At 41.8% G+C, this 22,479-nt stretch overlaps 1 protein-coding gene and 1 non-coding gene across 6 annotated transcripts in view; both read left to right on the forward strand.

Moving 5' to 3' along the window:
* Positions 1–760: 760 nt before the first annotated feature.
* The window catches only part of PDXDC1 (pyridoxal dependent decarboxylase domain containing 1), a 53,860-nt gene continuing 32,141 nt past the window's right edge, over positions 761–22,479 (forward strand). For 2 of the 5 annotated variants that reach the window (XM_019798383.2, XM_034670342.1), the window contains exons 1-5: positions 761–991; positions 16,819–16,892; positions 17,433–17,495; positions 19,439–19,519; positions 21,429–21,575. In XM_019798383.2, the coding sequence (XP_019653942.1) occupies positions 971–991; positions 16,819–16,892; positions 17,433–17,495; positions 19,439–19,519; positions 21,429–21,575 (386 nt within the window). In that variant the 5' untranslated portion in view covers positions 761–970. Of the gene's footprint in view, positions 992–1,012; positions 1,372–12,611; positions 12,685–16,818; positions 16,893–17,432; positions 17,496–19,438; positions 19,520–21,428; positions 21,576–22,479 lie in introns of those variants that run through there. The other 3 variants (XM_034670343.1, XM_034670344.1, XM_034670345.1) reach the window with 3 other exon arrangements.
* LOC117804259 lies at positions 20,065–20,134 on the forward strand. Its single transcript, XR_004628606.1, has one exon. It is a non-coding gene; the product is annotated as a small nucleolar RNA SNORD45 (small nucleolar RNA).

Consider the following 22,479-nt stretch of genomic DNA (forward strand, 5'->3'; position numbering starts at 1 on the left):
TCAGTTTTCCTCATTAAAGGAATATAATAAGCAAATTAAATGTATGCCCTTTCCCATTCTTAAGAAACATATCATGATTATACGGCAGGGGTGGAAGCGGTTATGGAGGCAGTATGTGTAGTGGACAGGCGCTGCAGTTAGGGTGCTTGGTCTCGACACTACCTGAACTGGCACTGGGAAATGGATAACGATCTCTCCATCATAGGGCTGTTGCATTCTAAAGTGGAATAGGAGCAGCTGACTATTATTATTATTATCATCACCTGACAAGTCATAATTATGGCTTGACATAATAGAGGACGCTGGACCAGCTGTCTCAAAGTCTTTTCCGTCTGGAATCCTGCGGTAAGATCTGAGACAATTACCCCAGATCGCACCAGCCCCTTTTTTGAGCACGCGTCACTTGGGAACCTAACACCTGAACCCGCCGCAAACCCCTGGGCACCTAGTAAACTGCCTATCCTGCGCATGCGCGGGGGGCTCGCCAGCCCCGCCCCTCCGCGGTGCATGGCCTGTTCCATTCCTGAGGGATGTTGACAGTGGGGGAAACTTAGAAGCCTGGGCCCGGAAGTACAGGTGCGTCACTAGCATTTCCCGCCTCTCAGTGCAACATTGGTCACTTGCGGTTATTATATGTCTACCCCGACGCCTGCAACAGACTTCTGAAAGTTTGGAGCGGCTCCACCGTGACGCCCCCCTCACCTGGGAACGTTAGGGCTGGCCGGCGTGACGGCCAGGTACGGAAGCCCAGAAGGCCCCGCCCACCCCGAGGGGCCCCGCCCCGCCTCCCTGAGACCCGCAGATTTCCCACCCAGCGGCGACGCCAGGCTGCTCCTCCTCGTCTCCGCCCCGCCGGCAGCGGCCGCGGGGGACGTCAGCGCTGCCAGCGTGGAAACCGCGGCGGGCCGCGGGAGGCGGAAGTAGCGCCCAGACGCGGAGCCTCCGTCGGGCTCCGCCGGCCGCCTCAGCCATGGACGCGTCCCTGAAGAAGGTCCGTACTCGGGCTGGGGGGCGGCGCTGCGACCCGGGGCCGCCCTCGGGGCGACTGTTTCCCGGTCGCGAGCTGCCATTGTGACCGGGGAGGGGCCCGGGGGCTAACTGGCCCTGCCTGAGGAGGCCTGACAGCGAGGGCGTCCGGCCGGGCGCTCGCGGCTGAGGCCTGGTCACGTCACGGGGCCGGGAGTCCCTCGGGTCCCCGTGGGCCGAGAGAGGCCGGGCCGGTTCTGCCCGGAGCCCAGTACGGGGGCCGCGGGGCCGACCTTGGGGCCTGCCCGAGCTCGGCTCACTCTTTGGGATGACAGAGCTAACCCCTTGCGGCCCCAGAAGAGCCTGGACAGAAGCCCCCGTGGTTTCGGAGCCAACTGCAAGCGTGTAGGTTTTCTGTGGTCTCCAAGTTAGGGGGGGAAACAATCTTGAAGCGGTGGTTTTCCAACTTAAGCGTAACTAGGAATCACCTGGGGCCCTCGGTAAACACCCAGATATTCGGCTGTCGGGTCGGACCCTCATGGGGGAGGGACGGGGATGTGCCTGTTTAACAAGTTCCCTCACGTGATTCTGACGCTGTAGTTTGTGAACACCCGTGAAGACCACCCCCCCCCGACCCAGGTCAAGAAGGCGTGGGTCTCCTGTGGATGGTGAATTGCGTTTTGGGGGTTGCTACTCTACAGCTTGTGGCTCCCCCTTTCCGTGGAGGGATCCTACATCCCCTGATAGCCTTGCTTTCCTCTGGTCCGCCTTGGGGGAAGCAGCAGCGGGATGTCCCTGGTTGACTGCTCAGGCAAGGGGAATGGATTCTAATTGTCCCGGATTTAGGGCTCGTAAATGAGAACCAGTGCTTGGATCCCTTTATGGATACCTGTCTTCAGAACCTGGCATTCTGCCTGCCCTCCAAGTTCTTTTTCCTCAAGCTTGGGAGTCGGCTCGTGCAGACCCAGCTCTTCTGTGCATGCAGAATTTGGGAGTAATGCAGCCTTATTTTGAACTGGCAGAAATGACATACTTTGTCATGGTGGTGGTGGTGGTGTTTAGTGTGGCAGCTGCTGTAGATTGGTTTCCTTGTCACTGGAAAGTTGAAGGGAGTAATTGTACCAGTTCAGCCAGTGCACAAAGTGGTATAGCTTACACCTCAGGTTTCTCATAAATTGGGCGGAAGGCAGTCAAGAAAAGAAAAAGATAGGGGGGGCGCCTGGGTGGCACAGCGGTTAAGCGTCTGCCTTCGGCTCAGGGCGTGATCCCGGCGTTGTGGGATCGAGCCCCACATCAGGCTCTTCTGCTATGAGCCTGCTTCTTCCTCTCCCACTCCCCCTGCTTGTGTTCCCTCTCTCGCTGGCTGTCTCTATCTCTGTCAAATAAATAAATAAAATCTTTAAAAAAAAAAAAAGATAGGGGCACCTGGGTGGCTCAGTCGTTAAGCATCTGCCTTAGGCTCAGGGCGTGATCCCGATGTTCGGGGATCGAGCCCCACATCAGGCTCCTCTGCTGGGAGCCTGCTTCTTCCTCTCCCACTCCCCCCGCTTGTGTTCCCTCTCTCACTGGCTGTCTCTCTCTGTCAAATAAATAAATAAAATCTTAAAAAAAAAAAAGATAATGTTTTTAATGTTAAGTGTTTTTCTGGGTAGGAATAAAGTCTTTCCAGGCTTTTGATTAGTACACAGTGTCTACCTTGTGGTACTTTTGAGTTACAGGCTAGGTCAGTGATTCTCAACCACGGTTGCAGTTTTGTTCCCTAGGGGACATTTGGCAGCTTGTTTGGAGACCTTTTTGATTGTCACAACTGGGGGGCTGGGGAGGTGCTGCTGGCATCTAGTGGGTAGAGGCCAAGGATGCTGCAAAACATCCCACCTTGCACAGGACACCTTCGATACCAGAGAATATCTTCTTAAAATGTTAGTCGGGCTGAGGCTGAGAACCCCTGGTCTATATCATAAGTGTAACGCCAATAGTTAAATATAAAATGATGCTAAGATTGCCTCTTCAGTGTTGTTTCCTGTCCAATTTCATAAGACAGGATGGGCTTTGTGTCTTTTCAGTTAGAAACCTAAAGAACTGGTGTGATCTTTCCTCCAAGGATAGTTTTTTATAGGCAAATCTGCAAAAACAGAGTGGTTTGGAATCCCACTTTAAATACTCCTTTTCTGGCATTTAATTAGTCAATTATACTGGTTTCTCCCTATTAATGTTAATTGATGGTAAAAGATCATAAAAATGAAGATCTGAAGAGGTACTGAAACTCGAGAATGCTTAAGTCTGAAGCATTCATAAAAATGGCAGTGATCTTTGAGGAATTCAGAATGTGTGGGCTGGAAGTTTCTGCCTTAGGCCAGTGTGGAAATTCTGAATGTAAATTTTTCAGGACTAAGACTGTCTCTTATTTTTATATTCCCTGTAGCAATAGAGGGCCTCACATGTAATGCACAATTTCTGTTGGTGGTAAGTGGGCAGAAAAGAAAAAGAATTGCTACAATATGAATGTTGAGGATTTCATGTTCTGAAAAATAGTTTGAATCAACGTAAAAACATTGAATTGTGTCCATTGTTCCTGTTTCTTTGAGGAATAGGCTATTCGGGGCTAAATTCTACATTGCTAATATAAACTATTTGAGCAGTTCTGAATGATCCCGTTTAAACTGATTCTTGCATAATTTATACTGGCTACAGAAACCACGATGTTATTTGATTCCAATCCTCTAATTTCAAGTAATTGCTCTCTCTAAAATATAGTAGTCCATCATCATTTAGTAGAATCAGTACATTTCCTTTGGTCCAAATATAATTCTGTACACGTTTGCTTTCTCTTTAGATAATATGTAGATGTGAGGCCTGCGATGACAGAGCCGTTTTCTTGTCTTGATTGCTTTTCTTTCACAATACTATCCATTGCATATGAAATTAGTGGGGTCTTAGGAAAGCAAGACAGGTCAGTGAAGGGGCAAGGCATTCAGACTGGAGGAGTAGGCGTAGGAGCCTCAGCCCCCAGTACTCTGTGTCCATCTCATAAGGAACAAGGCCCAGTCACATAGTCTCACAGTGTTTACTTACGTTAATAATCAAGTTTAAAAAAATGCCACAGGAAGTAACTATTCTGATGCTTTAGATCTTAATAAGTTAACACATCTACATACACTTTTTAGTAAAAACCTGCTACTTTAAACTTGTACAGCAGCCTAGACCTTTTCCTGTTGTTTGGGAAAGCTCGTTCTTCCTGGGTGTTACATTTGGACAAAGTATATTGCAAATTATTTCCATTTACTTTAATTCCAACCTTGAGTAAACTTAAACTCAGCCCTGCTGGCATTCTGGGCTGGATAATGCTCTGTTGTGAGACGCTATCCTGTGGGGTAGGGGAGACTGTCTCTGGTTGAGACCCACTGACTTAGAGAATCTGGAGCTGCACTGTTCAGTATGGTAGCCACTAGCCCCATTTGGCTACTTAAATTTAGATTAGTTAATATTAAATAAAATCTAAAATTCATTTCCTCAGTCGGCACGTTTCAAGTGCTCGATGGTCACCGTGTGGCTTGTGGCCACACTACCAGACAGTGCAGTTGTAGAACATTTCTATGACCACAGACAATTCTCTTGGGCAGCACTATAGAGTGGGGCTCGTTTATTTCTTCCGTATTTAATTCTTGCCTCTATGAGAGGCAACTTTGACCCTGGTTCTGATCGAAGTAATTGCAACTTAGCCCATTACTTTTTCTTGTACTCATTCTGAGCAAACCGCCCCCCCCCCCAGTTTGGACCTGATTTTGGAAAATTTTTCATCCTTGAAAGTTTATAAGAAGCAATAGGAGCATGACTGGAACATTCCTGATTATTACTGATAGAGACTACCAGAATTTCTATTCCTGTTTTTTATTTTAAAAGCTAACGAAAGGAACCCCTATTAGACATGTTTGAAATAACCTTCAAATGAAAAAAGAAAAGAAAATGAATGAATGAATCAAAGAAAGAAAGAACCATTTTCTGTGGTCTGAGTTTGTAGACCTTACATAGAAAAGGGGACAGGAGATGATGGCCTGTAATTTTACCATTCGTTTAAAGCTGATCCCTGTATCATCATAATGTAAGGGTTTTGCATACAGGTGTGTGGTGGCTGAAGTGGTAAATGATTATCAGATGCTGGGTGTCCGGGAAAACATGGTACAAAGTTCCTGATCCTAAAACTTTATGGCCTCAGTGATTTTTGATTTATTCAAGATTGCAGAGGCAGTCAGTGACAGAGCTGTTGATGATCCCCAGTCCGGTGTGTGTGCCACCATATCTAGGATTATGAGTTAAAATTATAGAGGGGAGTTGCCTGAGTTTAATGTCAGCTGTTTTCACCTAAAGCAGTAGCCTGCTTTGATTTATAATTTTTATTGAAGGCCAGCTGTGGTCAGAGCCCAGTGCTGAGAGAAACACAAGGTAAGACCTGATCCTTTCAGGAGGTTATGTTCTGGTAGGGTCATGCATGTTTAGACAAATCCTTGTATAGCAAGGTGGGGTAAAAAGTATTAAGGAAAAAATGGGGAATGCATGGAATTGAGTGACCAGGAAAGATTTTTGTAGAAGAGATTCTTTAGGTAGAATATCAGAACCATGGCTTTTCTAGAGTTTAAAAACGTAAATGAAATGTAAATGCTTACTTTATAATACGATTGTGCCTTGTATTAATTGCTGGTAGAACATAAGGGAAAGGAAACCTGTTTCACATTTGAAGTTAAATCAGATGTTAAAAAATACGTTTCCAATCACTTTGAAAATGTCCAAAATCTAGCTTACATCTACTTTTTCCAAGTAATATTCAAAATGAAAATATTCAGTATTTTTAATTTTTTTAGTTTGATTTCTGTTATTGCAGTTGTATTTTGTTTTATTAAATGCTAAGTATTTAGTTGCCTTAAAATTGGATAGTCCTTGAGGTCTATCTTGGGACCCTGTCCACTTTTTATTTCTGTGGAAAATGCATTCTGAGTTTAAAAGGACTGAGAGAGGAGTACACTTGTCAAATATAACCTTCTTCCTATATGTAGAAAAGCAGAAACAACAAAATAAAGCCTTCACTTTAAAATGCAACTCCATGGGGTGCATGGGTGGCTCAGTTGGGTTGAATGTCTGACTTGATTTCAGCTCAGGTCTCTATCTCAGGGTCATGAGTTCAAGTCCCGTGTTGGGCTCCCTGCTGGGCATGGAGCTTACTTAAAAAATAAAATGCAACTCCATGACATTGAACATTTAGCTCCAGTGATCTCAGGATCCTAGTGAGACTGAATTACTTATTAGACTGGACATTGTATTAGGTGGACTCCTATGAAGTTGTGGGTTTTGTGCATTAAAAACAGTTGAATGTAGGCGTTTCACACAGTTCAGCTTTAAAGGTCCAAAGATGCATAGATAACACACAAAGGCTTTATAATCGGTGGGTTCCTTTCCTCAGAAAGATAAGGCTAGCCCCATGAGTCCTACAGAGTTCCAGTTCAGTATGGGACAGAGTGATATTGGTGAGGATAATGGATATCTTTATCTTCTGATTCCATCCCCAGCGAGTCCTAGGAAGAACTCCCTAAAAGAAGCACATCTTAATGAAAGACTTCTATTTTCAAGTGACGATGGCATGCTTTTCTGTAGGCAGTTTTTTTGTGTTCCAGAATAAGTGTGTGATTCCAGATGAACTAGTAAACGTCTTAGAAATAGAGCTTGCCTGGTGTGCGGTACTTTTCCATCTGTGTAGTTGTTGGGAAGCATTTATTCATGATATATATAAAGCCTGAATGAATTGATTCTCCAGAAAAGTGGTCTCTAGGAATACATTTGTTGAAATTTAGACTTGGATCCCTAGCATTCCCACATATCTTAAGGCAAGTGATTTGAATGCCCTTTTTTAACCCTCTTTATGCTTCTGTGACAGGTTCGATCTGATGTTACTCAGTGCTGCCTCCTTATCTCCACCAGATTCTTACTTCTCTGCCATCTATTTTTGTCCCTTCTTTTCCCCATATGTTCTTTTTTGCCTCTTCTCTTGATGAATTGGTAAGATTAAATACTAATGCCCTATGCAATATTTGAATATCCCTCTTCAACTAGGGATATTAAGCTACCTAATGAGCCAGTGATTACAGTATGTCTTCGTGTTCTTACAGACACACTCAAGCATAGAGTCCGTGATAGTTAAAAAGGTTTTCCAAGAGTATCCAATTCTTAGAAGACACAGATGATAGTGTCTAGTTCTTAATGAAAAACTTTTCTGTTGAAATCAGGCAAAAGTATCCACAATGTAGAAATTGAGATTCCAAAAAGGCAGGCCAGGTTTGCTATATCAACTGCCCAGAGAATCCCTGTCAAAAAGTTTCTCTTGTCCTTGACCTGAAAGGAACAGCTGTGTTCCTGGAGCAGCTGCTGCTGTGTGCTTGGAGCTTCTCAGAGATGTGTAGTATTGGGGTACTTGTTGAACTAGTGCTAGATAGCAGGCACATTTATGTTTTCACTCAGCAGGAAAATAAATGATTCTGAGAGAGTTGATGATCGTTGCGTGATTGTCACTCTCCAGGATTTACCTTGTTTAGAAAGATTGAAAGGCCCCAGTAGTTCGTATGTAAGAAACACAGGATTTGGGGGCACCTTGGTGGCTCAGTCGGTTAAGTGGCTGCCTTTGGCTCAGGTCATGATCCTAGAGTCCAGGGATCAAGTCCCAGGATCCAGTCCCAAGTTGGGCTCTCAGCTCAGTGGGGAGTCTGCTTCTCTGCCCCTCCCCTGGCTCGTGCTCTCTCTTGCTCTCAAATAAATAAATAAATAAAATCTTTAAAAAAAAAAACAGACTTTCAGAGTTTTTTCTGATTGCTTTGATTGATTGAAGAAAGGTGGTGATTTTTTTTTTAAGATTTTTGTTTGTTTATTTATTTGACACAGAGCAGGAGCCAGGTGGGAGGCAGAGGAAGCGGGAGAAGACGGCTCCTTGTTGAGCAGGGAGCCCGATGTGGGGCTCGATCCCAGGACCCCAGGATCATGCCCTGGACCAAAGGCAGATCCTTAACTGACTGAGCCACTCAAGCGCCCAGGTGGTGATTTTTTCTTTTAACGTGTCTAACGCGTATGTTGTAAACTAGCTTTTGATGACACAGTCTTCTGTCCATCATGAGCAGCTGGTATTCTCACATGCTTTAGTTCTTCGCTAACAGTCTTAGAACTCCCCAATTATGAACATTCCTCCCCTGAAAAAGTTTATTGAAACTACAGTATCATTTACTTCTATTGATGAATTTTGAGATTTTTATATTTTAAAATTACATTTTGGGCTTCCTTTTTCCCTCTCCTCTGGGGGCTGCTTCTCTTTAAAGGGTTAGCTCTGTACTTCCCAAATAGCACTTACTCCTGTACTATCTTTGAATTTTGCCACCTCCGTTGTGCCGTTTGCAGTATAATTTGCTTAATATTTCTTCTAAATTAACTTTAAATCAATCCACTCACCTTTTTAAAATTGAGGGACAGTTTATGTGTAATAAAAATACCCACCTTAATGATACATTTTGAGTTTTGGCAGTTATATACAAACATATCACCGCCAGCATGATCAAGATATGGATCATTTGCATCTCCCTTAAAAGTTCCCTTGTGCCTCTGTACAGTGAACCCTGGATATGCTTTCTGTTCCTATAATCTGCCCTGCCCCTTTTTTAACTTAGATTTTGCTGAACAGTAGTGTCTGTGAATTCAGGGTTCGAGGTGTATTTTTTTTCCCTAATTCATGTGAAAGTAAATACATGATTTTTGTTGTCACACTTGGTTTAACTGAAGACAATGCATACAAGAGCTTGATTAAGCATGCTCGAAAGCTGAGAACATTTTAAAAGTGACTATAGAGCAATAGTTCCCACATTTTATGCCCCAACATTCTTTTTCTACTGCAGTTTCCACTTTTGAAAGGTTCTTATAAACAACTTCTTGGTAAATAAACTTTATTAACAAATGATTGTTTATCTGGTTTTTAGTAACTACCACCATCCGTACTACAGGTCACATCCTGTGTATGGGATGTCGGCTCACCTTAGCAGGTCATGACCAGCAGTTTTTAAAAAATGAAATAGAACAGGGGCGCCTGGGTGGCACAGCGGTTAAGCGCCTGCCTTTGGCTCAGGGCGTGATCCCCGCATTCTGGGATCGAGCCCCACATCAGGCTCCTCTGCTATGAGCCTGCTTCTTCCTCTCCCACTCCCCCTGCTTGTGTTCCCTCTCTTGCTGGCTGTCTCTATCTCTGTCAAATAAATAAATAAAATCTTTAAAAAAAAAATGAAATAGAACAAAACAATAAATAGGGTGTATTCCAAATAAGGGTAGGAATAGTGCCAGTGTTAACTTTCTACTGAACTGATAAAATTCTAGCCAAAAGCAAAAATAAGTGATTTTTTTCATTAATCCGTAACAGCCCTGTTCCAGATAAATTTAGAACTTCCTACTAGCCTCTAGAAAACTTGAGAATTACTCCCTGACTTGTTTGACTGTTTTACCTTGCATTTGACTGTTCCTCTAGCGTTTAAATTGAGAACTTTAATTGGTGGTGTTTTAACATTACAAGTCCAGTATTTCTTCTTCTGACAGCGTCAGGATATTTTACAATTCCACACTGACTGAAAGTGATGAAAATCAACTGGTTAAAAATGGCTCTTAAATGTTTATACAGTGAACGGTGGGGCTTGTTTTACAAAATGAGCTTTTTCAGTTCTGTGACAATTACTGTACAAACAATTGAATGGTTCTTCTTAGCCTTGAAATTGCATTAAGCCATACCACATGTCTTCGTTAGATATAATTGAAGCAAAATTACTGAATCCACTTCATTACACAGGAGAATCAGCCATAACTGAAATATAATTTATAAATTTACAATCTAATGACTAACAGTCTAATAGCTATCTGTGAACCCTCAGCAATGAGCATTTAGTGGTTTTGTGATTAGGTACACACACTCTGTAAATGCTTTGTTGCATTGTTTTGGTTGGTTTTTTAACAGTATGATTGCTGCAAGCCTCTTTAAGGCTAGGGACCCAGGGTGAGCAGAGGCCATGGGTATCCAGCTCAGAAGTCTTAATTGGCCTCCCGCTCCCTTTCCTAGAAAACCACCTGAAAACCCCACACTCACATACTTTACAACCTGGACTGGCTCGCTTAGGGTCGGTAGGAAAAACAATAGAAAGGAAGCAGCTAAAGACCCCTGGCCTCGAAAGGGTTGGTTGGAATCTATTGACCATTTCATTAACAGAGGGACCTTTTTTTCAGAAGTTGTTTCTGGTAGGCTCCGGATTTTTAGTCGGGTCACTTTACTCAGGATTTCAGTGAGGGGAAAATGGATTCAGATGTGTTTGTAGGTAGGAAAAGAAGTCTTAGCAATACTTGCACTTCAGGTGCACTACTTGCAAATTCTATGTTGTCTTTGATTTTACCTTGTAACTCAGACAGCCATGACCATAGACATTTGCATGGGCTCTGCTAGGTGGAACAAGGGCGTGAGCTCTGGAGTGAACGTTTTAGTCAAGGCCAGGGTAACTGCACATCCTGGTTGGCCCAGGACTGTCCCTGTTTATACTTATTGTCATGGCTTAATTATTAATAGTGCTTCCTTCACTGTTGAAAATGCCCTAGTTTGGATGGCAAGTTTTTGGTCATCTAGTTGACACTGTGAAATTTTCCCAATAGGGAGAGCCTTCTGATATACTTTTTTATCTAGGTGAGTACATTAAGCAAGGATCATCTTTAGATCGAGGCCTGCGCCTCTGGGTGTTTCAGTTGGTTGAGCATCTGACTCTTGATCTCAATTCAGGTCCTTGATCTCCGGGTCATGAGTTCAAGTTCTGCCTTGGGCTTCATGCTTGACATGGAGTCTACTTTTAAAAAGGTGAGGGGGCGCCTGGGTAGCACAGCGGTTAAGCGTCTGCCTTTGGCTCAGGGCGTGATCCCGGTGTTATGGGATCGAGCCCCACATCAGGCTCCTCTGCTATGAGCCTGCTTCTTCCTCTCCCACTCCCCCTGCTTGTGTTCCCTCTCTCGCTGGCTGTCTCTATCTCTGTCAAATAAATAAATAAAATCTTTAAATAGATAGATAGATAGATAGATAGATAGATAGATAGATAGATAGATAGGTGAGGGGAGGCCCTAGCTCTAATTAAAACTCTTGAGTGCAGGGCTTTTCCAAAGTGTGAGTTGCTTTGTTATTTGATAAATTTGAAAAGCCGTATTGCCTAGTGGCTAAGAGCACTAGTTTTAGGGTAGTACAGGCTTTATTTTAAATTTTCGCCCTACACCCCAATGTTTATAGCAGCAATGTCCACGATAGCCAAACTGTGGAAAGAGCCCAGATGTCCATGACAGATGAATGGATATGGTGTGTGTGTGTGTGTGTGTGTGTGTATGTGTATGTGTATATATATATATATATATACACACATACATATACACACACACAATGGAATACTATTCAGATAACAAAAAATTGAAATCTTGCCATTTGCAGCCACGTAGATGGAACTAAAGGGTATTATGCTAAGTGAAATAAGTCAGAGAAAGACAATTATTGTATGATCTCATTCATATGTGGAATTTAAGAAACAAAACAGGATCACAGGATAAGGAAGAGAAAAATAAGATGAAATCAGAGAGGGAGACAAACTGTAAGAGACTCTTAATCATAGGAAACAAACTGAGGGTTGCTGGAGCAGAGGGGGGTTGGGGTGATGGAGAACTGGGAGGTGGACATTAAGGAGGACACGTGATGTAATGAGCGCTGGGTATTTTATAAGACTGATGAATCACTGAACTCTACCTCTGAAACTAGTAATATACAATGTTAATTAATTGAATTTAAATTTAAAAAAAATAAATACTGGCCCTAAAGCATACTAACCGCCTTTGGGTTAGTCAGGAAGTAATGCATATAAAAGTATTAGTTGGCATAATGCCTGGAATATAATAAGCAGTCCAGTAACTATTAGTAATTATTAAGGATCACAAATCTCAGTGAGCCCTTTTTCTGTGCCAGATCCTGTGCTTGGTGCTAAGGATTAAAAAAAATGATAGGACGTTCTTCCTAGGAACCTAGCACAGAATACTATCTTTTTCCCTTCAAAATCCTAAAATAGTCTTATCTAAATACTGAATAATAGGGGTGCCTAGGTGGCACAGTCGTTAAGTGTCTGCCTTCGGCTCAGGGCGTGATCCCAGCGTTCTGGAATCAAGCCCCACATCAGGCTTCTCCGCTGGGAGCCTGCTTCTTCCTCTGCCACTCCCCCGATTGTGTTCCCTCTCTCACTGGCTGTCTCTGTCAAATAAATTAATAAAATCTTTTTAAAAAATTAAAAATAAATAAAATAAATACTGAATAATATCTTTTTTAAAAAACCATCTACTTTTTAAAATTTATTTCAAAAAGATTTTATTTATTTATTTGTCAGAGAGCACAAGCAGGGGGAGCAGCAGGTGGAGGGAGAAACAGGCCCCCTGCTGAGGAAGGAGCCTGATGTGGAACTTGATCCCAGGACCCTGAGATCATGACCTGAGCCAAAGGCAGACGCGTAACTGACTGAGCCACCTAGGGGTCCCCTGAATAGATACCTTTATACAAACTAAATTTTTCACTCGTTTAGGTTTGTGTCTGGCCGTTGCCCTGCTGTTGTTGATTAACAACTGCCTTGTCTGGCACCGTAGCAGGTACTGAAGGTAAGAAATGTGAATTAGATAAGCATGGCCGCCCTCACTAGAAGCCTATGGAGACATGTTTTTTCAGTTTTAAGGAACCGATTAACAAATAGACGTTATTCCTAGATCGTTCCTTGACAGGGTGTATTATTATCCTGCAGCTGGCTAACACTATATTTTGGATTTATCCAGTTAACACAGGCCCTTGAGGTTGTGTGGCATTGGAGTCCCATCATATTCACATTTAATTTACTGAAAGATAACTATAAATGTTATTTTCCCTAGCCACCCACTTTTTGCCACCTGCTTCACCCTTGACTTCACTTCCTAAAAGAGAGGAGGAGCCAGCAGAATTTAAACGTATGCCATTCGTTTGAATGAGCGTGTGCTCTGTACAGAGAGACTCACTTGGGGAAACGCAAAGCTGCATTTTCCTCATGCCTTTCACAGTGTTAAGCATCTTGTCACCACATTGTTCGTAAGACGTGAGTTCTGAACTAAGTCAACTATTTTGTCTACTCTCAACTGAAAAACTGTTCCAATCCTATAGGAAACATTAGCTGTGTTGCACTTAGAGCCAGTATGTTGATACCCATTATGCTGTCCCTTCCTAAGGGGTTTCAGAGATAACATGACAGTCCAAGAATCAAGCTGACTTGAGACCCCTAGTCTTACAAAAACAGTCAAAATTAGTAGGAGTCTGAATCACTGCCTTCAGGAAGCTTTTAATCTAATTGGAGAGAATATACTGGAAAGATCATCTCTAAGACAATTCACAGTAAAGGATGTTAAGGAATCCTAAGGTTAAATGGCATTTGCATACTAGAATGGCCCAGTTTCACGTGTTCTCTTCCGTTATCCCCATAAATACAATCCTTCTTGTCAGGCAGCAGGTCCAGATTCTTTGGTTTAGCAAAAACAGTATTGATAACGTTTAAAGAGAATACAAAAAGAATGAAATGGTTTTATCCATCAAAGTTTCTTGGAAGTATTGAATTGTGATTTAATAGCTAGAGAGATAAAAGGCAGAAGGACATTTCAGACAGGGCAAGTGTTAAAAGCATGAAACATGGAAGTTTGGTTGATCAAGCAGAACTGTTTATCTTTTCATTTGGCCAGATGATTGGAAACACCCTGGAGGGTCACAGGGGATGAGGATAATAAGGAACATGACCAGTGGACTGAGGAATTCAGATACATTCTCTTGACCATTGTCTGTTTCTTATCCTACTCAGAATCATTAACTGAGAACACTGAGACCATCTGAGATTGCTTTCTAACCCATCTCACAGTTATATTTAAATTGTGAACTATATTGGAAACACCAGTTTTAAAATGATTTTTCTGTCTTGTGTAAAATCGTATTGGATGTGGCTACACGGTTATTTTGCAGTCCGTTTTGGGAGTCCGCGTGATATAACAGAAAGGTCAGAAACAGGAGTCAGGAAACCAGGTTTCTGGCACTGCTCTGTCATCTCTTAACTCCGTGCGACCTTAGGCCAGTCACTTTACCTCTCTGAATCTTAGGTTCTACACTTCTCAAACAGTACACCAAAGGTTTACATGCTATACTTTCTTTCTTCTTTTTTCAGTGATTTCTTCTATAAGTGAAAGTTAAAACTCTTGTTGTTATAAAACAAATGTGATCTCCTTAATGGGGAGCAGGGAGCTAAAAGCCCCAACTGCCTACCCATCCCCACTTCCCCAAAGTTCTTCCGGGGAGTCTTAAGACTCAGAAGAACACAAGTGGAAAATCCCTGGACTAAATACCGAAAGTTAACATTTTTCCACACTTACATGGATAAACCGAGTAGCATTTCTTAAAAACAGTTTTAAGGAGACGGGTGCCTGGGTCGCTCTGTCCGTTAAGCAAGTGTCCAACTCTTGATTTTGGCTCAGGTCATGATCTCCGGGTTGTGAGATCGAGCCCCATGTCAGGCTCTGCCCTGGGCATGAAGCCTGCTTAAGATTCTCTCTTCCTCTCCCTTTCTTAAAAAAACAAAACAATACAAAACAATGTTGAGGAAAAAAAAACAATACAAAACAATTTTGAGGAGTTACTGCAATACTAACTGTAACACAACCTATTGTACACTTACTCCATATAAGATATGATAACGTACAGGAGGCAGTCTGAAGGGAAAAGAGCGTAAATATACCGGAAGAGTTAAGAGCGGGACAAAGAAAGTCTCTTCACTATTTATAACCCAGCTTGTATTGAGATTCAAGACAACCAGATCGTCTGCCTTAAGACTGCAGGGAGATTAAGAAGAAAGAAAGGAAAATGAGTTTGTTTAATTTTGTAAGATTTTTAAAAATTTTGTCTTATTTCTTTTTTGAGCGGGAGCTAGAAGTACACTTGGTACTAAATCTGAAAAGGGGGCACCTGGGTGGCACAGCGGTTAAGCGTCTGCCTTCGGCTCAGGGCATGATCCCGGCGTTCTGGGATCGAGCCCCACATCAGGCTCCTGTGCTGTGAGCCTGCTTCTTCCTCTCCCACTCCCCCTGCTTGTGTTCCCTCTCTCGCTGGCTGTCTTTATCTCTGTCAAGTAAATAAATAAAATCTTAAAAAAAATAAAATAAAATCTGAAAAGAACAAAAAGATGTGAGCTGAAAAGACTCCCTCTGACCTGATGCCCATCCTTCCAGTTCCCTTCTCTGGAGGCAGTCACCGTGACCAGCTGTGTAAGCTTTCAGAGTTCATGGAATCACTTCTGGATTTGTGAGGATATTAGTTTCCTGTGGCTACTGTGACAAATGAGCACAAACCGGGTGCTTTAGGACAACAGAAATGTCTTTCCCCACAGTTCTGGAGGCTAGAAGTTTGCATTCTGTATCACTGGGCTGAAATCCCTCCAGAGGTTGTAGGGGAGAGTCCCTTCCTTTCTTGTGCCAGTTTATGTTGCCTGCCAGCACTCATTCCCTGGTTCGTGGCCCCGTCACTCCAGTTTTTGAGACCAGCACTTTCAGATCTCCCTCTGCTGCGTCTTTACATAGCTTTCTCGTGTGTGTGTGTGTGTGTGTGTGTGTGTGTGTGTGTGTGTATGTATGTAGTCTCCTTCTACTTCTCTCTTAGCTGGATACATGTGACTGCATTTAGAGCTCACTGGGACAATTCCGGGTAATCTCACCATCTCTAGATCTTTAACTTAATCACATCTGCAAGGACTTTGCCATATAAAGTAACATTCACAAGTTCCAGGGTATTACCATGTGAATCTCTTTGGGGAGGCCATTTTTCAGCCTACTACAGCAATAAAACAAATAGCATACTATACATACTTTTCTGAACCTTGCGTCTAAGAGTGTAAAACTGGAATAATCTAACATTAATTCAAAACTGGTTAAATAACGATATATCCATAGAGTGGAATATGGTGTTACCACTACAAATGAAGTGGATATATACTGACATGGAACCATGTTCACTAAAAAGTAGAAAAAAGCAAGTTGCAGGGGTTCATAGGGGTAAGGTGCAAGTTTGGACAGATGCATGTCAAACTTGAGTGACTTCTCCAGGGGAGTAGGACTGGTTGACTTTTTTACATTACATGTTTGTACTTTCGAATTTTAAAACCAGATGTAATTTAGGGGGGCCTGGGTGGGTCAGCAGCTGACTCTTGGTTTCGGCTCAGGTCATGATCTCAGGGTCATGAGATCGAGCTGCATGTTGGGCTCCATGCTCAGTGAGGAGTCTGTTTAGGATTCTCTCTCTCTCTCTCTCTCTCTCTGTATCCCTCCCCCCATTTGTGCATGCATACTCTCTCCCTCTCTCTAAAATAAAGTTTTTTTTAATTTTAATTTTTTAAGATTTTATTTATTTGACAGAGAGCACAAGTAGGCAGAGTGGCAGGGAGAGGGAGAAGCAGGCTCTCCGCTGAGCAGGGATGACACAGGGCTCCATCCCAGGACCTTGGGATCATGACCTGAGCCAAAGGCAGACACTTAACGGACTGAGCCACTCAGGGGCCCCTAAATTTTTTTTAAAAAATTTAACAAAAATAGAGAACCTTTAAAACATGTACTTTATAATAAATCCATATGTTGTATAATAAATTCAGAAGAAAAATTTGAGTTTAATCTTTCTGGATGAATTATGTTGCAGAAGTAATATGGGATTATTACAATTTAACTTTTTTTAAATTTGTTTCCCAGATAGCAGACCCTACATTAGCTGAGATGGGAAAAAACTTGAAAGAGGCCATGAAGATGCTAGAGGACAGTCAGAGGTGAGCCTGGAACAGAAGTGACACTATTAAACGTGTTCAGCCTATTGTGAAGCTGGTGGCACTGGTTTCCTGCTGGTAAAAACACCTCTTGGTTTCACAATGTCACGCTTAGCTTAGCTTCATCTGAATTTAAAGATGGTGTTTGTTTTGGCTAGAAGGTACTTTGTAATTATAAGATTTTGAAATTGAGGGGCAGGACTCATAATTTTCAGTTCTGCCTATTAAGAGTTTCATTTACTTAATATATTGATTTGAATTCTATAAGTACTCCTTACTATGTGTTTAGGTCATATAGAGCATCAGCTAAGCAAGAAATGGGTTAAAGTGTTATTTGTTTCATGTTCTTTTCCTGAAATTCAAATTATACCCCAAACTGGGGGGTTGCTAGGGCAACGGGGATGGGGGAAGACGTGATAAATATATTTCAAATCCTGCATCAGTTACTAAGAGGTTAAAGGCAACATCGTCACATGTTTGCATGTTCAAATGTTAGAGATTTGATAAGATAGAACAAATAGTCTTTTATTTCCTTTAAATTAGAAAAGCAGAAGAGGAAAATGGAAAGAAGATAACAGGAGATATTCCGGGGCCACTCCAAGGCAGGTAGGTGGCAATGAAGATACGTACTTTTAGTTGGATATGTGTTTTCTTTAAATCGAGATTTTCAAACCATTGTTGATTGATAGTTTTAGTTGTGATAAGCACAAAGCAAATCGAGAATCCTGTGCTGTGTAACATCAGAAAATAGAATGCCGTTGGCTGGTGGGTGATAATGCTGAATCTGCCTGCTTCTCCCCCTTTCTCATTCAGGATTTAATTTCCCATTCAGAATTTAACAACCTCATGACTCAAAAGCAATACACAAACTTATAATTAAACTCGACTATTACACTTAGTTCATCCTTGAAACCCGTAATCTATTCAGTAGACTGTGCTTTATGGTGAGAGATACGTTAATTTGATAAGATGTATCATTTTTATAATACAGTAAAATGAAAATGTCAACTTCGATCATTTGTAGGGAGAGTGATTTTTTTTTTTTTTTTTTTTGGCAACTAAAGCAAATCTGTCAAGTGTGTGTGGTTTAAGCTAGCAGGAAAAATACCAGAGAAAAATAAGTAGCTGTGTAACTAAAATGTTCACAGGATGTTAGCACTCAGTCTGGAATTAAAGTCCCAGCCCAGCTTCCCTCAAGCTTTTTTTTTTTTTTTTATTAATAACCAGGAAACTGCACATAGGTAAACAGTACAACTCCCTTCAATTGTCCTTTGACCTGAATATGAATATATACAAGGTTGCAAAAGAAAAGCGTGGAGGAAGGATCACAGTGTGTCAGTAGTGTAACTATCTAACACACCCAGATACTAATATTTAAGATAGGCCTACTGGGTGTAGCCTGAACTGTGCTGATTTGAAGCCCTCTGGATGTGAAGTGGGCTCTGCAGCTGAGAGCATGAACCAAATCATATCAGTCCCCTCTTCCCACACCTCCGGAAAGGAATGAGAGGGTTCTACTAATCCCACAGAAGTTTCCCTGCAAGAGATGCTAACAGGAACAACTCTCATTCTCAGAATGGGAGGGCATTAAAGCCACGGGGCAGGAGTGTCGCGCTTAGTAATGCTGACAGCCAGCGTCTGCGATAGCGCTTTGCCAGGCACACTGTTAAACGTGTTTCATGCCCTGATTGTGTCCTCACAATTCTGCAGTGTAGGGGCCTAGGGAGTTTCAGCAGCTTGCTCATGGTCACGTAACTAGCACCCACTCTCTCCACCATGTCCAAGAGCCAGAGCCCCTCTCACGTGAGGGTCAGCACCTTGGGGAGGAGGGGTATTGTGGCATTGTTTTGACAGTGCTGTTTTTCAAAAGAGAACTTTTTATTAGTCACATTCTCATTAATGGAGTGATAATATTTTTACATTACAGTTATTACAAGTTGCCTTGCCATTGCTTACTACTTTAGCCATTCACATTCTTAAGTTTTCAACCCCTCATATAATAAGCGTTTAGTAACATATCTAGGATAGAACAAAATCTCTCTGCACTCTGAGCAGATCTCCAGTTTCCCTGCTTGGGAAAGAGGTGGTGATAAACGGTGTTTGCATTATGTGTTTAAGTCTGTTAGAACAACCAGACAAGACTCCTGCGTGGAAGGAAACTAGCCATACCAGTGACATTGCAGTATTCTTGCTGCTTCTGTGATCTTCCAGCATCTTTAAAAACTATTCTGGTTCTTTTAACACACTTATTAAATATTCTCCTTGGATTCAAATGAACAGGTAGAGAAATAGTGCTGAAGTATCACTAGTGAAATTTTCAGAAATCAATCTCCTCTTTGGGTAGAAGATTTAATAATTACATGGTTATATTGAGAATTCAGTTAACCTGAGGTTTGTTTTTAAAAGATGTCTAGCGTATCTCAAGCACCTTCTTCTAGCTACTGAACTAAAAAAAACAACTTACCGAAGCTGGTTTAAATGAAGGAAATAGAGTGGTGAGGGATGTGCGCTATTTCCACCTGTCCATCAGCTCTCTGCTTTTTCTGCAGTGGACAAGACATGGTGAGCATCCTCCAGTTAGTTCAGAATCTGATGCATGGAGATGAAGATGAGGAGCCCCAGAGCACCCGGTAATGCGGGATGGTTGGCAGCTTCTCTTTCAGAGTAAATGTGTTCTTGATTTCGATGGTGATTGCATTCCTTTTTTTTTTTGGTAAACAGTGATTGCATTCTTACAGGTTGCCAAAACAGAGAGCTCTGTTTCCTGCAGAGTTACCTATGATATTAAGAGTGTTCATTTCTTCCTTTTTAGAGAGACATTTAATATATTTTAGGTCACCTATTTCTCAAAAGGAAGGCACTCACTCAAACTAAATCCTGTTGTTTCTCTGGCATCGTGTGTTAGGGGCTGGCAGGGGGGCAGAGAACACCGCTGTGAGCTCTGCTGCTGGCTTCCGCTTCGGGCTTCCGCTTTGGGCTGCTAAGAATTGCCACAGCTGAATCTGTTGGTGGCCAGCCACGTTGTCTGTGAATCATCCATTTATTTTTATTCATCTAACTTAGCTATTTATTTGGTTTCATGGTTAATTGTTTTAAATTTAATTTTGGGGGAGATAAGTAATGCATTCTCCCTTTTCAAATTTCAAAAGATGAAGAGTCCATGGAAGCCATTTTCAGTCAGTGATGTGATGGCACGTGTTACCTGCACCCAAAATTGATGTGAATTCTAAAATTACAGAGGCCTTAGATGAAAAGGGGAATTTCCTTCATACTCTTCCCCTCCCCACCTCACCCCCAGCTTGTTCTCGTGTATTCTTCGGAGATACTTCCTGTGTATGTGTACGCAAGCAAAGTGTCTGCATTCCCTCCAGTGTGTAAATACTCTGTTATGTTGTTTTGTACCTTGCTTTTTTCATTTAGGTCTTGGAGTTTGTCATTTATCAGTACACAAGGAACTTTCTCCTGTAAGAGCTGTTTAGTTTTACTTTGGGTGAATGAACCATATTTTATTTAACTTGTCTGCTGTTCATGTTTACTGTCGCAGACGTTGCTGCTGCCAGTAACTCTGTATGTGTGTCATTTATCATACAAGCGAGTGTTTCTGGAGATTAGAAGTCCTAAAGTGGGATTTCTGGGCCAGATAGTTTGTATAATTGTCATTTTGATAAATAGTGCCAAATTTCCCTCCGTGGAATTATGCCAGTTTACAGCCCCACCAGCAGTGCATGAGAGTATCTCTTTCCCCACACCTTGCCTACAAGGCTCCTAGCAGACGTAAGGACTGTTGCCAGTCTGCAAGGTGAGAGATGATATGTCAGCATAATTGTAGTTTGCATTTTTCTGAATCAGGTTAAATGTCTGTGAGGGAAATTAGTCCTTCCATTTAATTATGTGTAAAACAATACCTGGTTCCCCTTGAATTTGCCATATTGTTATAAACAGCTGTTCAATGTGGGGAACTGATCGTCATCTAATGATATTTTGAAAAAATTATTTTCTGCACGGTGTATCTCAGCACTATGCTCTGTAATTCTTACAGCTGGTGTTTAATTTTTTTTTAAAAAAGGAAAAAATCACAGTTTGTGTATTTAGTGGATATTCAATAAAAATAAGGATATTTATCCCCTACGATTTGAATTTTTTTTTAAAGATTTTATTTATTCATTTGAAAGAGAGCACAAACATGGGGAGAGGCAGAGGGAGAGGGAGAAGCAGACTCCCCGTGGAGCTGGGATCCCAATGTGGGGCTTGATCCCAGGACCTGGAGATCATGACCTGAGCCAAAGGCAGATGCTTAACCATCTGAACCACCCAGGCACCCCAGGATTTGAATTTTTAAAAATCTTTTTCTTCCCCAGATTATCAATATTTTATATACATGAAATTTCTAAATTTATCTGAATTTTTGCCTTCTAAGCCATTAAGTGGATTTCGAGTCTGACAGATTTCTGTGAAAATACTGTGTCTCTAAGTTTTTGTTTTTTTTGCTTTATTTGTATTTTGAATAATACTCTTAATATAATTCGTTTTGATTAACAGAATCCAGAATATTGGAGAACAAGGTCATATAGCTTTGCTGGGGCATAGTCTGGGAGCTTATATTTCGACTCTGGACAAAGAGAAGCTTAGAAAACTTACGACCAGGATACTTTCAGACACTACATTATGGCTATGCAGAATTTTCAGGTAAGGATATATATGAGTTGGGTACAGAATGTTTTCTGGAGCTCTGTTACCTAAGTTCCTGTCTGTTTCTTCCCCTTCCTCTTGAAGGGTTACTTAATCTCTTACTGTCTCAGTTTCCCCAGCTATTAAATGGGGATAACATTAATATTTATGTCATCATATTGTTACGAGGATTAAGTGAGTGAAAGAATGAGCATATGTCAAGAGCCAAGAACATAAGCACATACAGTTTGGATAATGTCAGAGTTACTTATTTTTAGGATTCCAGCTTGGCATATGTTGATAGAAGATAGTGTAGGAAAATGCTTGAAGTATTTTTAATCAAAGTATTAGCTTGTGCTTCAGTGGAAGGGAAATGCTGCCATAAGGAATGTGAGTGTGTTATGAAATTGAGATTTGCTTATGCTGTGATAATGTTGGCATTATTTTTTATAATGATTTTTTTATTATGTTAGTCACCATAAATACATCCCTAGTTTTTGATGTAAAGTTCCATGATTCATTACTTGCGTATAACACCCAGTGCACCATGCAATATGTGCTCCTTAATACCCATCACCAGCCTATCCCATTCCCCCACCCCCTCCCCTCTGAAGCCCTCAGTTTGTTTCCCAGAGTCCACAGTCTCTCATGGTTCATTCTCCCTTCTGTTTACTCCCCTTTCTTCTTCCCTTTCTTCTCCTACCGATCTTCCTACTTNTCTTCCTACTTCTTATGTTCCATAAATGAGCGAAACCATATGATAATTGTCTTTCTCTGCTTGACTTATTTAGCTTAGCATTATCTCCTCCAGTCCCTTCCATGTTGCTGCAAATGTTGAGAAATCATTCTTTTTGATGGCTGAGTAATATTTCATTGTATATATGGACCACAGCTTCTTAATCCAGTCATCTGTTGAAGGGCA

Source organism: Ailuropoda melanoleuca, chromosome 10 (genome assembly GCF_002007445.2).
Source record: "Ailuropoda melanoleuca isolate Jingjing chromosome 10, ASM200744v2, whole genome shotgun sequence".
Lineage (NCBI taxonomy): Eukaryota > Metazoa > Chordata > Mammalia > Carnivora > Ursidae > Ailuropoda > Ailuropoda melanoleuca.